Source organism: Balearica regulorum, chromosome 9, assembly GCF_011004875.1.
Source record: "Balearica regulorum gibbericeps isolate bBalReg1 chromosome 9, bBalReg1.pri, whole genome shotgun sequence".
NCBI classification, from domain to species: domain Eukaryota; kingdom Metazoa; phylum Chordata; class Aves; order Gruiformes; family Gruidae; genus Balearica; species Balearica regulorum.
Window position 1 is genome coordinate 14,763,628 of NC_046192.1, and position 17,888 is coordinate 14,781,515.

At 40.8% G+C, this 17,888-nt stretch overlaps 2 protein-coding genes across 3 annotated transcripts in view; both read left to right on the top strand.

The window, feature by feature from the left end:
• ACAP2 (ArfGAP with coiled-coil, ankyrin repeat and PH domains 2) overlaps nt 1-14,936 on the top strand; it is a 68,955-nt gene extending 54,019 nt beyond the window's left edge. The window contains exons 17-23 of one of the 2 annotated variants that reach the window (XM_075761208.1): nt 889-1,073; nt 1,912-2,004; nt 3,254-3,441; nt 3,766-3,875; nt 5,002-5,112; nt 5,359-5,420; nt 10,292-14,936. In XM_075761208.1, coding sequence (XP_075617323.1) covers nt 889-1,073; nt 1,912-2,004; nt 3,254-3,441; nt 3,766-3,875; nt 5,002-5,112; nt 5,359-5,420; nt 10,292-10,395 — 853 coding nt within the window. In that variant the 3' untranslated portion in view covers nt 10,396-14,936. The remainder of the gene's footprint in view (nt 1-888; nt 1,074-1,911; nt 2,005-3,253; nt 3,442-3,765; nt 3,876-5,001; nt 5,113-5,358; nt 5,421-10,291) is intronic. The other variant, XM_075761207.1, reaches the window with a different exon arrangement.
• A 134-nt stretch (nt 14,937-15,070) lies between these two features.
• XXYLT1 (xyloside xylosyltransferase 1) overlaps nt 15,071-17,888 on the top strand; it is a 37,918-nt gene continuing 35,100 nt past the window's right edge. Inside the window, exon 1 of the mRNA XM_075761209.1 lies at nt 15,071-15,512. Coding sequence (XP_075617324.1) covers nt 15,081-15,512 — 432 coding nt within the window. The 5' untranslated portion in view covers nt 15,071-15,080. The remainder of the gene's footprint in view (nt 15,513-17,888) is intronic.

Consider the following 17,888-nt stretch of genomic DNA (forward strand, 5'->3'; position numbering starts at 1 on the left):
GTTCTCTGATGCTAATTTGTATTTGAAGGTAGTTCCCTAATGTTTTGTTCTGCTGTATAAGACGTCTTTTAAAATGGTTTTTTTTTACCAGCTTCTCAGTTCTGTGCTGCTTGCCATCAGGCAGTCTTATGGTATAGAAAACAGCATTTTATAAAGCATTGCCAATTTGGAGACAGTGATAATAATGTAAATGATGTAGGAGATTTGCTAGATATTCCTTCTAGTGGTAACTGCTTTTCAGCAGTTTCAATAGTAATACTTTTATAACCCCTTTCTTCAGTTTGTCACAATTGATGTGTGCATCTTAAGATGATAACCTCAAGTTACAAGAAAAAATATTTCACTATGTGTTATGGAACGCTGTAGCTGTGCCTACCTGAGGCTTATTCTTGTTATGGTTCTCTTGTGCAATCTTGATGTTTCTTTAACAAATGTTGCAATTTATATTTACCTAAGAAACTAAATATATTCTATATTATTTGGTTATTAACAATGTAAAACATGTATAAAGAATTAATTCCAAGAAGTGATAGTTGCATTAGATGATTGTGTATTAGGTCCCTTCCAACTGAAATAGTCTATTCTAAGTAACATAGAGTAGCTAATGCTTGTTTCTTCCACATACCACTTTCTAAAGTCTCTGCCTGAAAGAAAATATACATATATGAACTCCACAAAATTACTTTCTTTTGAGCCTTATGCAAAACTCAAGAATCCAGAAAGAGTTAGCCAGTGTGCTGCTCTTCTTTCTGATGAAGATCAAGTGTGTCTTGTGCAATGCCAAACTACAGTTTTGGTTTCTGGCTTTAGTATGAAATGGATGTTCTTTTAATACATGAAGATATTAAAATATTAGCTTACTAACTCCAGGGATTTTGTATCTGACAGGCAGGAGAAGGAGGCATACATCAGAGCTAAATATGTGGAAAGAAAGTTTGTAGAGAAGCAGCCTGCATCAGTATCTCTGCTTGAATCTGGAACAAAAGTTTTGTCTCAAAGTCAGGAAGAGAAAAGGCACAGTGGCCCTGAGAAATCCCTTTTGGCAGGGGAACAAGGTGCATCATCCCAAAAAGGTATTTATACACTTCTCTCCTTAACTGTATTTCACGTGTTTTTTAAAGTAGCATGGATTTGTATTAATTGATTTCCTGCCTCATGCAGAGAAATCAGAATCTGCCTTCAAATGGGTCATAGCCTAATTCAGAAGTATAGGGGGGGAAAAGACTTGTTCGGAGATGTGCATTTTTAGGTGGGGAAGAATGTGTATGGAGTGGGGATGCTTATCATTCAGCAACATATTAACCACCTTCTTTCCTTCGTATTTTCATTCTTCTTAATTTTTCCAATAACGTTCTTTCCTGCCCTATCCCTTCCTTACTGCCTGCTTTGTGCTTTGCTAACTTGCATGTCCCAGCGGTTGCTGTAAGTAGCGACGAGGCGAGGCGGGAGTCTCTGTTCTGTCCTGATGAACTAGATTCACTCTTCTCCTACTTTGATACCTCTTCAAAACTACGTAGTAGTAAGTACTACAGCTATGGCGTGTTCAGTATTTGCAGTAGTGATCCATTTTGTGTTGTGGCCATCTCCCTGCCTTTAATCCATTGTCTCCAGGCTACTGCATCACTTAGTGTTTTCATGAAATAATTTAAGCTTTTTTACTTATCCTGATCTTTTCCTTTCTAATAATCTTTGACACTTATTATTATTGTAAGTGTTATGGTTGCAGTATGTGACTTCATATTTTTCTATGGATATGTTAAGAATATTGAATAATAGCTTGTCATTTAAAAAAAAAAAAAACAAACCACTGTATTCAGGACCAAGTATAAGAGCTTGCTTTATTATCATGGTATCTGTGAAAAGTAGGTAACTTACAGTCAGCATAGTAATTACAGTTTCTCCCCAAAACAGTACGAAGCAGTGACAGTGGGATCCAGCAGAGTGCTGATGACAGCAGAGAAGGCCTTGCCTCTACTATATCAGCTAACAGTTTGTATGAACCAGGTGCGTTAGACTCTGCACTTCAAGATGAAAATTTAGTCGCTGCTTCTTGGTAGCATGCTCTTCTCAGAGATTCGTACTTGTTGATACAATTCATGTCTCTTCTGTCCTGGTGGGCTGAAATATTTTTAACAAGGGTAGTAATTGCTTGAGTGACCTTTCTCTCCTCCAGGCTTGTTAGCAAGAATGACACTGAATCCTTCTAAATGAGTTCAGAGAATTATGTTTTTTTCCAGTCAGATGATACTGAACCAGAACATTGATTTTTAGCAGAGAGTGCAATGCTACATTTTGATAGCAGACAAGTCTCCATGGAAATGCATAATCTTCTTATAAATAGTTAAATCCTTGGAGATAGAATTCCTGTAAAGTCACAGATAATAGGCTTTTATGTGTTATTTGAGCATTCTTGCTTAATTTTTGTTTTCCACTTACTGGAATTGCAATGTCTTTAAACATTATCCTCTTTCTATTCAAAGTTTTATAAATTTATTGATGAAATTATTTGCTATCTAATATAGCATCCTGAGCTGACAGATGTATTGAGTATGGCTTGTCAAAATACCCAAAACATTTATTTATAAAGCAAACTTACTTTTCTGCATCAAAACACTCTCCTGAGGTATGTTTTACATGCAGTAGTTCACAGCTGTGGTTTGTAGGCAAGCAGCATGTGGCTTGGATCCTTTCTTTGACTGCGTTGTAGAAACACGATGCTGTAACTCATAAAAGCTTAGATATAACAATGTCTTTATCTCCCAGACTTCACTCTGTATAACTCTTACTGAGATTAAAAGAAAGGTTATGCTTTAGTCCAAAAGATTATAGCCACAGTGAGTAATTGATAAATGGCAATGGTATCTTTTAATGAAGCTAAAGATATATTTATATGACTACATCCCTGCAGGAAATTAGTTTTATTCATATCTTGCCATACAGGGTAAAACACATTTCTAACCTAAAGTAAATTCTTAAAAATTACGTAGAATAGGTAGATTGAAGGATACATGTGTCAGTGATGTGGAGAGAATGTTTTCTGGGCAGTAATAATTCTGTGCAGTGGCTATGCCTGAATGCTGGAACAAGCTAAAGGCATCTGTGACTTCTCCCAGCAGAATGGGGCAACAATGCACAGCAGTCTGCAAAGCCTGAGCTACCTTATGCCAGAGGAATTACATTTTTCGTCATAATTCCAGGAGGTACCTTATAAAAACAGGGATTACAGATAAGCTTTTCCTTCTTTCTTTTTCAGAAGGAGACAAGCAAGAGTCTTCTGTGTTCTGTGACTCCAAACAGCCTAGTCCAGGACTGCAGCTGTATCGAGCTGCCTTTGAGAAGAATCTTCCCGATATGGCAGAAGCATTGGCCCATGGAGCTGAAGTAAACTGGGTCAATGTAGAAGAAAACAAAGCAACACCACTCATTCAGGCAGTGCGAGGGGTATGTGATGCAGAGCACCGACTGATGTGGGAGGAAGGGAAGGGGAATAATAGGGATATTTCTGTGTCACTGTTCCTTTTGAACTGCTTGCTTCTCTAATGAATGATAATGTGATGCTGCAGTTGTCTTTACAAGTTGTTTCTGAACTATTTTTTTCCCTGTTAATGCTTTGTTTGGAATTATATAACCTAGCAGCGTTTACATTTGATATGGAAGCAACTCCTTTTTTCTTTTGCCACATGACTCAGTGGGATGAAGGCAAACAGCTTTGGCTCTTACTCTAGAGATCTGGTGTTGAATTGTTTCTTTGCTTTTATTCCGCAGGGTTCGTTGGTTACTTGTGAATTCTTGCTGCAGAATGGGGCCAATGTGAACATCAGGGACATGAAAGGAAGAGGACCCCTGCACCATGCCACAGTTCTAGGACACACTGGGTAACTCACTGCTCCAGAGTTTGTAAATGACCATCCTTTACTATAGTTGTTAATGTGAAGCTTCTTCATTCCCCAAATATTCTGGCATTTTAATATATTTCAGGTAATCTAGATTTTTCTTAAACTTTTGTGGTGAGAGAGGAAATAAGATTTGGAATTAGCAGTCTCATCCGCTAGCAAAACACACATCTATAAACACATTTTGATCCATTTTGTAAAAATCTGTATTTAATAATGCTTTGAAATAGCGTGAATAGGTGCAGACACATGTGATTTTTCTTGTTTTCCTAAGAAATATGATACAAATAGGAGAAATAGTGGTGTGTGAGGACTAAGGCTTTTTCTGACTCATCCCACCTGAGCATTGCACTGAGTGTGTCTCATTTCAAAATGTACTGCATTACATCTTGAGTTTTGGAATCAGGCTTTTAACTGAAACCTTGTACCAGCTCGATTCATATGAACACATAATAATCTGGCTGGTGGCCAGACTCTTTGCATGCATGAATTCTAAACAGAGTAGAACAAGTTGGGAGAGTTTCGTAGAATCGTAGAATGGTTTGGGTTGGAAGGGACCTTAAAGATCATCTAGTTCCAAACCCCTTGCTGCGGGCAGGGACACCCTCCACTAGACCATGTTGCCCAAAGCCTTTAAGACATAAGCTTAGTCAGTATGCCCTGTTTATAAAGATGAATAATTATAATAGCAGAGAAAAATGAGATCAGTTTCTATTGGGTAAATCAGGCACCTGTGAACTGCATTCATTCCTATATTGATTTATCCTGCTCAGTGGTTCTTGTCTGTTGTGGTAAAAGGAATGAGGTTTTTTGGTTCTACAACCGAAGATGATCCAGGAGGGTAGAATCTTGCTTCTAAAGGGTTCAACTCCTTGTTGCATGAGTGTGAATTGAATTAGGCTATCTTTCTAATGTGGATTAAGTAATTAAAGGTTAACACAGTAGTAAACAAAACATCTTAATTGTTCTAGATGAATAGGGCTGAGTTGATATGTTCAAGAGACTTTTGGTGATTTAAGCCAAATACGTTGGGTCTCTGGCTTGAATTTATTTGCTCTTTTTTCCTTTATTGTTGTGAAAATTATTCTTAAATGCTTTTTCTAAACAGACAAGTGTGTTTATTCCTAAAACGAGGAGCAAACCAGCATGCCACTGATGAAGATGGGAAAGATCCATTGAGTATAGCAGTAGAAGCTGCAAATGCAGATATTGTAACATTGTAAGTTGTACATTCTGTTTTTGATTAGGGTACTAAATTTTCCTATTCTGTTTCAAATTAAAAATACAAGAAATGTCAAAATTCCTTTACATAAAAACAGGGAGAGCAAAAGAAAAGAGAGAGACTGCACTACCTGTAGATGACCTCAGTGGTGTGAGGTTCAGGAGTGCATTGTAGGTCTTGAATTGCAGTCTTTTTTTTAATGCTTTAGAGGTGACATTGTTCTTTTTGTTTCCTAAATCATAGGTTGCGTTTAGCAAGGATGAATGAAGAAATGCGTGAATCAGAAGGACTGTATGGACAGCCAGGTCAATACTCTACTAATAACCATACTGAAATGCAGTATAAGAAGTGTATTCAGGAATTTATTAGTTTACAACTAGATTCTTAGGATCTGAGGAAAATTTACGGTCGCTTCATACAATAATGTTTCTTATAAACAACCGAAACATGTTAGAGCTTCATTGAAATTCACTGGTGTGACTTTGTCAGATTATTTAGGAGAACTAAAAGGAGAGTGTTTAAAGTGCATTATTATAGTAGTGTATGTTACTACAGCCATTACCAACCTGTTTTTTGCTGGTAGTTGTCCACAGTTTTCTCCTATTGATGTTTCACTGAAATTCACATAATGTTAGGATTTACCTGACGTTATTTAATAGCAGCCTTCTGACCCGGGTTGCTCAGAGATAGTTGAGGAGTTCATCTTATAACAGGATACCATTCTTCTGTGGAATGGTCCGTTGCTTCTTTTTTTAAGAAAAAATGCTTGCACACCAATGTAAAAATGTATATCAAATATTTCAAAGTAACTCCAGTCCGAAATAGGAAAGTATTATTTCATCAGATCTTATTTTTAAATATTTTTATTTGTTAAGATACAAATAAGAAACAAAACAGTCATTCTTAAGTATGTATTTTTTTATACATAATATCTTACCATTTGATTAAAAAAAAAAAAGAATTAGCAGACATTTGAGCCAACTGGTACAAAAAAGTAACAGATTATATTGAATGAATATGTGCAACTTTATTCTCAGGCACTCAGTCCCAATTTACACTAATTTACACTATGTTCTGATGTGACATTTATGCAAGTCAATTCTTCTATTATGGTATGCTTCCATAGGAACATAACTTAATCTCATGCAAATACCAATAATGAAGGCACACTTGATTGTCAAGTTGGCTAAAAACACACTGCTATAGCTGGCAGTAGTGAAAGGCAAATGTTACTCTTAAGGTTGAGTGCTGAGTACTCTTGGCTCACTGCTGTAAAGCCCTTGTGTATTTTCCACTGGTTCATAAGGATTGTGTGTGCTTATGTCTTTTACTAGGTTGGGGCTGGAATACACTTGAGGGGCAACACTAAGTCTCATGTCAATATCCCAGATGAAGTCTATTAAATAAACCAAATTTATTTAGTTTTGTCCTTAAGAATAGGTGTTTTTCAAATTTATTTTTAAACAAATCTAGGAAATTCAAATTACAACAATAAAAGTACTATAGACACAGAGCTGCTCTGCTTCTTTGGCAGAGCAACAGATAATTTAAAAGTATATACTTGATTATGAGTTTAATTGTTATCAAGTTATACTTGATTATGAGTAGGAAGAATTCCCTACTCTGAAAATGCAGCAGGCTACATGTATGAAAAAAATCTATTGCCAGTTTGGCCATTTTGAATGTAAAGCTGTTTTCTGATATAATGCATACTACTTCACTGACAGGGTGAAGCTAACAAATACTGAAGTATTTTTGAGTCTCGTCATTTTTATTAAGAAGTAAAAATAATAACTATCAGTTTCAAATAGTAAAATGCCTTTGTTTTAAGGGAGGGAGGTATTTTGACTCAAAAGTTCTGTTCTAAGTCATAAATGAGTATTTTAGATTATTTAATTGACTTGTCACAAATCCAAAATTATAAACCAGAAAATGTGTTTTTATGGTTTGTACAAAAAGCCTCAGTTGGTTACTAAATGTTACAAATGTTTAGTAAAATGTTTCATTCATAACAAATACAGGGACTATTTACATGAAGATACAAATGTGTTTAAATTGGAGATGGGGGGTACTATTTTCCCTGACATCTTGTTAAAAAATACTTTTTTAGACAGATTCTTCAATTAGGTAGATGATATAAAAAGCTGGCTAAGTCTTTCATTGAAAATATCTTGACCTTTTTATCAGTTTGTATTGCCATAGAATAGAGAGACTGCAGTTGATACAATCTGATCCAGATATTTTACAGATCATATCTGATCCTTGTAAACGGACGAGACTGACAATGGACAGTAGAGCTGCCCCAGGGGATGGAGCTTGCCCAAATTCAGGGGGGAGGGATATCACTAGAGTAATTTTTGAAATTCAGGCCACAAGCTGTAGCATGTTGTCTTGGCCAGCTGATCTTGCTATATTTTTGGATGGCATAGCTCTGCTCTCCTCAATTCTTGCTGAAGTTTATTTTAAAAGTTGAAGTAAATATTCAAATGTTTTAAATGTTAATGTCTGCTGGCCTGCTAGAAGGGTTGGGCAAATGTGTAAGTGTAAGCTCAAAACCTCTCTGCTGTCACAAGGTGTGATACCTTTATGTGGTCGTAGAGGAGGCAGGTCTTTTTCACTGCATATACGTATTAAATTTTCTGCACTGCCCTTATTTTAGAACTCCTTTTATCCAAAATTATGATTCTAGAAGAAAATAAGGCTTTCTCAAGACAATTGTATGTTTGCTGTGAGCTATGTGAGAGTAAATATCGATGTATGAGTTTGCTGTCTTCAGAGTGAAGCCAACTGCCTATTTCTCTGCTTTAGTAATGCAGTTGAGAAACAATTACTAGTGTAGCTAATGGCATCAACATTTCTAAATTAAATATACCTGGCTGGTTTGAGCTCCTGAGAGAATGTATATATTCCTTTGCAAGGTACAGTTGGTCTTCCAAAATATTCCTAGAAAAGGAACTAGCTGAAACTAGCTTGTTCCACAAAAAATTTGTTTCTGGTGGTAGAAGCCATATGCACCATTGTACTGTTTCTTGTAAAATACTTGAGTGCTCATCTTCTGGTGCTACAGTATGTCTGCTAACTATTTGATATCAGTATTGCTACTTTTTCTTCCTGTCTTTTCTTGAATGTATGATGTGTGCCTTTTGAGTTACTCTAGTGTTAAATGGTAAAGCAGTGTTACAGTATTTTTGTACATAAAATCTGCACTTTAGGGAAAACATTGCTTGGAAAGGGAATTACCAGAATTCAATTTTAAAGTAGGATTTTAAAATAATTATAAGGTTTACAGTATTAAGTATTTTAATGCAGCATACAAACTAAAGGGGCACTTTATTTTAGTCTATTTTTGTATGTAATATTTTTGTTATGTAATAGAGCCAAAAACAGAGCCACAATGTATCTTGCAAAAATAGCTTTTGGGTTTTCTTTCAAGTTAGTGTGAAAGAACCAAATATGGCAACTTGAACTACAGTACTAGTTCACCAGTGGAACCCACTTCTGTATTAAAAGCATAATTGCTTTTATCATACAAGCTTGATTCCAATTTGTGTTCTTCATAGCTGGTTTTTTTTGGTGAATGTTACAGCTCCCTTCATTCTGTGCTTATCTCCCAGTGCAAGCAGTTATCAGAAATTGTTACAATAAAATGTGTCCTGTGCCTGCTTCATCTCCAGAATATACTTGAAACTGAATCTGAAAACCAAAAGGGAATTTCACTAGAACTAACGTTTCCTAGTAGAGCAGTATTGAATGTATTTATCTTTTAAAGTCTGGGAAGAATTGTGTCATTACATCTCTATATCAATCCACATGGTATCCATGTTAAATATTTCTGGAAGGTCAGTTGTTATTTCTGAAAGTGTTTTCAAATGAATGGAGTCTCATCTCCAAAAGAAAAATAGTTCTAATATTGGAAATGTGCATTAAAAGGTGGAAAAACAAAACCAGTGTAACTTACCAGTGTAACTTTCCACTGTGGTGCAAACTTTTAAACACAAAAAAAAAAAAATTTTTAAAACTGCCCTTTGGAAAAAAAGTGGTGGAATAATACTTTTCTTCCACAATCTATTGGGGGGAAAAAATCTTAATGTTCAACATATGTGGAGAGAGAAATTTTGGGTTGATTTCTTTGTCGTGCTATTAATCAAGCTGTCAGCAAGTGCTGGAATCTTGTGTCCTGGGTGGTCACCTGTGTTGGGAGGACAGTAAAATTTGGATGGCTGCATAGTTCCTGACCAGACCAAATGTTTTATTCATTTAATTCCTTTTGGAGGCAATAGGCTATGGTTAATGTTTTAAAATGAAACCTGAACTCAAGGCCCAAAATGCTGCAGCAGATGAAAGAATGTAAAAATGTCTATTTTAAAGTGGCAGAAGAATGGCTTGGCAATGACTCAAGAAGTAATCATTCCTGAATGTGTTTTCCTGTGTAGACAAGGAGGGGGAGGGAGACAGGCCTGGTGGAAATCGCTGCCATCCCTCATTTTGGAATGTGCACAACTAGTCGGGTTGTGTTTAAGCACAAAGGGTGAAGATTTTTAAAAAAAAAAAATTTTTTTTTTAAGGAAAGTATCATCACTCTTGTGGATAAAACTAAAAGATGTAATGAATATTCAGTAATGCAGGTAAAAATCTGTTTGAAGTAATAGGCCAAAAGGATTTATGAAAGATAATTTCTCTACTCAAGATTGCTTTTTTATATTACTGCTTGCTGATTGTTTCTTTCATGAAGAGTTCTGTCTGGCTGTAAGACTTCTGACCTCTGTTTCCAAGTAAATTTTTATTTATGCCATAATTCTACTTTTCTAAAGAGAATCTTGGTTATACTTCTTTGCAAAAACAAGGATTTTATTCTTTAATAGCTAATAAACATTTTTCTTTTTACATTGCTTTAAAATGCTTTCATTTTTCCTTTCTAACTCTGAACTTTCCTCTGTGTGGCTGCCTGTGAGGTACTATTTCAGGTATAGTTTGGCTTTAATTTGCTTCTACAGAATGTGCATGCGAGTAAACAGTCCCCAAGAGTTCACATCAGCATCATTCCATCTATAAGCAATGTTTATACATGAATAAGTGTTTTACAGTAATTGGTAGGATAGTAGGGTGTTTGTGCAATGGTGGGTCATATTAACTATTACAAATGTTTTAAACCGTTTCCTTTTTCTTTTCTACCTAGGAGATGAAACTTATCAGGATATTTTTCGTGACTTTTCTCAAATGGCATCAAATAATCCAGAGAAGCTAAACCGTTTCCAGCAGTCAGATTCCCAGAAGTCTTAAGTGTCAAGATGGAAAAGAACCTGATGCTTATAGTGCAAGACTTTTTTTTTTTTTACTTTAACAGGATGAATTATATGCATTTTGTTAGATAGTTTGGATAAAATGACCACTCCGATGTAGCTTTAGATTGTGGTAGCTGGGGAAATGTATGAGTTGTTTTATGTTTCACAGTACGTATACCTCAGCAGCTGAAGAGGAGGTTTAAAAAAAGGAATACCTGCTAGCTCAGTATAAAAGTAGTACCTGTTAGCAAGTACAAAGTTTGTCTGCAGCTCATACCTAAAACTAGCAGAGCGCAGCTATATGAGCTGCAGACTTGGGATGGCAGGATGGTCAGACCAGCTTTGCTATTTAGTATTGAGTGCTGTCATCGCTCTCCCTATCGCCATAAAGAACGTGCCTCTGACAAGAAGGTCTGGATTGCATTTTCTGGGACTGTTTTGAACAGAAATCGAGCAATGACTTACTGAGTTGTTCTATTTGTGGGCCTATAACTTAACAGATTCTCTTGTTCCTACGCTGACTCTGGTTAGAGGTAGGCTGTTAATAACAAGACATGGTAACTCCTGCCCTTTTGCAAGCTCTTTCACAGTGGAAGCTTTAGCACCAGGCTGGCCTTTATGCTAGTGACTGCGGGTCAGTCACAATAGGTATATGTCCTGGAGGACCAAACTTCTAAGAGCAGTCTATTTTCTTTTTTTTTCCTCTTAATTTAAACTTTCTGTGCAGCAAGTATACTTTAAATAAGCATGTGGAACCTTTCATGAGAAATAAACTTAATCCTTCTGGACACGATGTGGGGTTGGTTTGTAGTATTTTCACATCAAAACTTGACATTTGAGACATGAAAATAAATATTGAGCCAATGGAGTTTGTGTAGAGCAGCTGTACAAAGGCTGTTTGTTACCTTTTCTTTTTGCTGTTCTACTAGCCCTAAGCTGAATCTATAAAATCTCATATGTAATGCAGCCACCCTAAATTTAGGGCAATCAGTCTTTTATATCAGGAAGCAGTATCTTCTATATAATCCACAAAGATGTGTATGTATACATGTTGCCTAAACTAAGGTGTGCACAAGAAAACCTTAGGAATTTTGCTGCACATTTTTGCAAAGTAACAAATGAGCAGTCTCCAGCTACGTTCTGAGGGCAGCAACACAATTTTCTTTATTCAATAGTGAGCTCCACTCTGGTGATGTGCATGCCTAAACAGTGTCTGTAGATAGATGCTTATGTGTTAGGTTATTTAATACCTAGATACTAATCACCTAAAGCCCTAAACCAGCAGATGCAATTCTTTATGCTCTATTTGTCTGCCCTATGGACAACTTAAGGAGAATTTTTAGGTAACGTAGTATCAACATGAATTTTTAATAATCCTGATAGCCATGGCATTATGCTAACCTGCTGTTTAAATGTATTTAGGAAATGAATTGGCTTTTCTGCAAGCTAGCTAAGATAAGCAAAATTGGGTAAAAAGATTCTGTAAACTATGGTAAAATTAAACTTTCTGGCACTGTAAGTTTTAACAAGATAATTCAAATATTTATAATTTTGCATCAAATGTATAATAATGCATCAAGTCTGAATGATTATTGCCACAAAGTTAATAGCGTTTCAGAATTGTCCAATAGATTATTTTTCCAAGCAGAAGAATCTTAGAAAGCAGTTCTTGCTTCATGTGTGTTCTAATTATTCTAGGAAAAGCAGATTTTGCCCATTTAAAGAGTGTATTTAGTCTGAATAATAAGAAATTTAGGAATATCACCTGTAAGCAGTGATTTCTAGTAAGTTGTTTTTTAAATAGCTGTCTATGAAATGATAATATACTTCCTAATCTGCAATATTTAACAGCAATGGATGTTTTGGTAGATCTTAGAGAAAGTGAAATTCCCAGTGTACAGATGGGGCTATGTAAGATATGACTGTGTAGTATACACTTTAGATACAAGTTTTTTCTAAAGATTTGTCTTTTGCAGCCTACGTGACAGGCAGTATATAGTGTGATTGGCTGTAATGTAAAGCTACCTAAAACTTACTGGCATAATTGCTATCTCAGTCCATGCTGCTGGAAAACTGGCCCAGACACTTACTTCGAATCTCCACTGGTATTTTCCTTCCTAGCCACAACAATCTCTGACAAATTTTGCAGGATGACTTCCTGTAGACAGAAAAAGTTTCTTCCCTGTAGCTCTGCAGATGTGCTGCATTCCTGGCTGCCATCTGTCTGGGAAGCAGTATGGGTCTATTTATGCTAGAGGACTACTAACAAACCCGATCCCAGGTTGTATTACTCTCGTCGGGAGCTCTGGAGTTTTCATGGTTCGGGGAGTAGCTATGTCAGTTTGGACCCTGCAGCCTCCTTGCCCAATCCCTTTAGGTATGGTAGGATGTCCAGTATAAACTCCATTCAGTTAAAGGTTTTTTTTCAGGCCAGGTGCAATACACATGCAAACGTGTTGCTCATCAACTAAAATGAGTATGCCATTAAGTTCTGTGCAATGTACTGAGAGCTTAGTCCTGCCCGACGCTGGCCGGCTCAGTGCTCCAGGGCCCCTCTAACTCGCAGGATTCAGCCCTCGGTAATATAAAGTGTGATTATCGCCAAGGCTCTGAAGATCTGGATTCCATAGCGAGTTTTGACTCAAGCGCTAATCTTCTGTTCAGTAATGTTAGAAAACTTCCCTTTTTATTACAGTATGTATCTGAGTATAACTAGGTTACTAGACAGTAAGGCTCCGTTGTGGGTTAACTTCTTGTACTCTGTACCAGATAATGGCAAGCTTCAATTCCAGTTCCTGTTTCTCTGTAGGTATGACATGTAGTAGATCTTAATCGGTGAGGTACAAAGTAGTAGATTCCTAACACAGTTCAAAAATCAGCTTTCACATGGATTTTTAGTAATTTACTAGATAGACCAGTGAAAGATTTTTGTAATGTTTTTCCTAGCCAGAGTTAGATCATGTGTTCCAAAAGTCTCTTGGAAAGACAAATGTCGAAGAGCTCAACATATATTCTGATGCATCTTGATTTCAGAGGTGTAATTCACTTTCCCTGTTGATTAAAATGGTGTCCGGTGTCTCCTTAGCGGTCTGTATTGTTTTGATTGTCCATAAGGTTTCATACTTTATGTTAATGTCAGTACAGTCCATATAAACTTAAATTGCTGAGTTGTCATACTGAATTATGCCACTAAATTATATTAGACATACTGGACTTTGTTCCTATCAGTTTGGGTGAAGGCCCAAGTCTGGTAGAAGTCTCTTTGCTTTCACAAGCTGCACATACAGCAGTCTGAACGCACATTTCGGTTGTTCATTAGCACATTGTGGACTTCAGCCTCCTTGCCGACTAGGACCTAATCCAGGAAGTCACCGAAATCGGTGGCGGTCTTTCCACTGATGTCAGCAGCTTTGGATTGTACCTTTCGTGGCTTCTAATGTTAGTGCGCTAAGGAAGGATCTTATATCAATGCTGTGTTTTTCACTCTGGGGGGTTTTATATTTTATCTATTTATATACTGAGCTGAAATAGTTTTAGAAAATGCAACCAGACCTTCCAACTGCTGTCAGCAAATCCCCATACAAGAGGAAGTTTTTCCTGTTTTGCAGTGTGACATCAGTACACATGCGTTGTCCAAATTAGTAGAGTTCTGGGTAGAGCAAAAACTTTGTAGCACTAAAGAAAAAAGGTGAGAACGCGATTAGGCACCGGACTGGCTGAGATGTTTCCAGGGCTTTGGTGCTTCTCTGCAGCCATCTGTTACAAAGTGTGGATGTGAACTCTGCTTCGTGACCGTGAGAATCTCAAGTGTCACAGTGACTGTGAAAGGACCGTTTGATAGAATTACAAATAATGTGTAAGGACTGAGGCTGTAATATTTTTACACTGTCAAAAGGACTGAGCTGATTATTCTGTTTATTCACTGACAGTATTTTGAGAGTCAGTTTTGCAAACTACCCTCTCTGCCTGTTCACTGATGGATGTTTTTTCTTGCACAAAACTACGTTTTTAAAACAGGGACAACTCCGGAAAGGCAATACTGGGGAAAAGGATGAATGTACCACTTTGGTATGTCCCCTTTCATATGCTTGCTTTCTCTTTCTGCATACGCTATTTTCTTGTTTCTCTTCCCATGGAAGGAGATGATAGAGGAGGAAAAAAAATCCCACTCGCCATTCTGTTACCATCCCCAGTTTTCCATGTTTTGATAGAAATCATCATTTCCTCAAGCAGAGAGGAACTTTTTTTTCCTTTATCCACCCGTCTCTCTGTACTTGGCGGTTTTTAAGCATTCCAGCAGTAAGATGCTCGCGTTCTCCTGTGAACCCTTCCCCCTTAAGGTGTAACTGTAAAGAACGTGTAACCACCCCTCGTTCGCATTTATCAAGGCTGTAGACTTTGTATCTAAAACTTGAATGTAGTTTTCTGTAGTTCGTCATTGTAAATGATTGAAACGTACTATTACCTTTGTAGTTAACCGCCTGTACATGCTGTAAGGATTGTAAATACTGTACTTGATTAAACCTTTGTATGCTGGCACCGCCTTCCCTGGGGCGCGGGGCGGGCGCGGGGCGGGCGCGGGGCGGGCGCGGGGCGGGCGCGGGGCGGGCGCGGGGCGGGCGCGGGGCGGGCGCGGGGCGGGCGCGGGGCGGGCGCGGGGCGGGCGCGGGGCCCGCCTCCGGCATGGCGATGGGCCGCGGCTGGGGCCGGGGCTGGGCGCGCTCCCAGCCCTGCGCCCTGGCGCTGGCCGCCGCACTGGCCGTATGCGCCTTCTACTACCTGGGCGGCGGCGGGGAGACCTTCTCCAGCGCCACCCGCCGCCTCCGCGCCACGCCGCCCTCCCCGGCCCACCGCCACCCCCAGCGCGGCGGCGGGGAGGAGGCGGCGGCGGCGGGGGGGGGCCGCGACCTGCACCTCCTGATGATGTTCACCAAGGCGGAGCGGAGCCCGGCGCTGCGCGCCAAGGGGCAGGCGGCGCTGCGCTCCCTGCTGCGGCACGGCCGGCTGGGCGGCGGGGACGCGCTGCACCTCCACCTCGTCACCGAGGGCGCCAGCAGGGACATCGGCCTCGGCCTGCTGCGGGACCTGCTGCGCGGCGCCGCCTTCCGACACCAGGTGCGGCCGGCGGGGCGGGCGGGGGTGCGCGGAGCCCTCCCGCGGCTGGGCGGGGCGCCCGTGGGGAGCGCGGCACCGCGGTTCTGGCCTTTGCCGCCCGCCCCGCCGGGACGCCTGGGGACGGGTGCGTGCAGCCCTGCCGGAGCATCTCCCGGGGCTGTGGCTTACCGGCCCTCCCTGCCCGGGGTTCTGAGCAGCGTTAGTCTTCCCGTAAGGCAGAGGAAGCAGCAGTCTAGTGAAAAGAAACTTTCTCGACTGACGGCCCTTGCTCCAGCTCCCTACAGAGGGTGTTTGCTTCCCGTCCGTGTTGAAGGCGGCTGCGGTCTCTCCCGTCTCTTGAATCTTTGGAAGGGCTGGTTCTGTGTGAGCTGAGACCCCGTGCTCCCTGCTGCTGCCTGCTGGGAGGTGTCCTGGTGCAGCTCGGTGATGATCTTGCCCAGGACTGAGTGGCTGCGTGGCCCGGGAACATCTCTGGCAAAACACTTCTGCTGGAGAAGAGCAGTTGCTCTGAGCAACGCAGCTCCTCTTCTGTTGTTAGCCCCGGTTCAGCATCTCAGCACAAGGACCCATGTGCGTAGATGGCTTCCCAAGTGGTCCTGCAGGACCGTGATCAGAAAAGGCTGTCACCTTCCTGCTAGCGGCTCTTGAAAAAGGGAATGGAGAGCCTGCAAAGGTTGGAGTGCTTCCACGTGCAATTGTTCATCCTGCTACCTGCCAGAGAAATGGTTCTGTCTCCCAAAAATGTAGTCGGTGCAGTCCATGCAAAGTCAGGCTTTCCTTCACGTTGAACAGGTGTCTGAAAACTGGAGGAGTGTTAAATTCAGAGACTCCAGGTAACTTGACTCTCCTGTCCTGAGGTGCCGCTGCAGAGCATTGCTTGGAAGTGTCCTTTACTTCTGCTGTAACTTTTCATTTCTCATCTTTCACGTATTTAATATTAGCTGAACTCTGCTGAGATGTAGCTAGAGATGTAACCTTAACGTTGCTCATGCAGATCATTTGTTGGTAAATAATCCCACCTCTCCATTTTCTTAAACAGCACTTTACTAGTGCTGGCACTCAGGTCACGTACGCGCAGTGGGTAACCTGTCTGGGGGGGGGTGCACAGCTACCTCCAGGATTCCCCCCTGCCGCAGCAGGGTAGACTAGCAGTGCCCCATGACAGTGCACTGCAACAGCCTAGCTCAGGTTTGTGGTATCGTGTCCCCTGGAGCAGGGACCCCCAGGCCACCATGGCGTGCAGATCCCTTGCAGACACTGCTGTGTGCCTGTGGCTGCCTTACGGCTGTCCGCTCTTCTCAGAAACCTAACTCTTTTGTGGGCAGCCTTGCCAGCATTGCTTCCCCAGGAGGACACAGGCTTGCTAGTTAAAGGTTGCGTGAGGTGGGGGTGGGAGGTAGGGGTGTGCAGCGATGAGTGTTGCGGGGTGGGCCTCTGTCTGTAGGTGCTTGTGGGCTCACAGTAAAGCCTGGCTCACAGCTCGGTGAGCAGATCTTGCGCCAGAACTGATCTCTCTTGGCTGTGAGCAAGCAGTGTGGTCTGGAGGGCTCAGGTGAGATCTCACTGGTTTCTGCTCAGTGGGACAGCTTCTTCCCTCTCCTGGCAGAGCCTGATGTATCCTGGTTTCATTAACTAGCCTGCAGTTGGCAGTACACTTCAGATCTATCCACTTCTCTGTGTTTAGGTGGAGAGTTCCTAGAGAGCAGAGGTTGTTGTGTGCTCCTGAAGCATACAACCTTGTCCTTAATACTGTGACAATTTCTGGTACACTGGCAGGTGACAGTGACTTTTATTCTTGCTGTAGCCTACCTCATTCTTCTTCTTTATCAGCAGGAAACGTCACCGTAACTTGGAACTTTTGTGCTGCTAAATGTTGAAGGTGGTTGATCCTCAACCTTGTCCTTAGGTAGCTCCAGCAGTAACCCATCTCCATCCTGAGACCTGGCTTTCCTGGCTTCTTTTGGTGTCCCCAGAACACTTTCCTGGTTCTTACGCTGTTTTGCTAGAGCAGACCTGGAGACGAGGCTTGATAACGTGCTCAGAGGGCAGCTTGAGCTGCTCTGGCAGGATAGATGATGGCCATGAATGTAACTTTTTCTTCACGAGGATGTGATTTGGGCTCTGCTTTTGGAGCTGCCCTTGCCCTTCCCTCCTAGCAGAGCTGGGATCAGCCAGGTCCCCCGTTAGAGCGAAGCCCAGGAACCAGACCAGGATCCCAACCCTGGGGGAAGGTCATGGGCCAGCTCTTGTCTCTCCCTGAGAAAATTCAGGAGCCTTCAAAATCTCCTGGAGACTGAAGCAGCTAGCTGCAGCCTGCCAGGGCAGGATGCGGAGGGTGAGAGCAGGGGTACTTTGGGATGCACCTCGGTGGGGTGC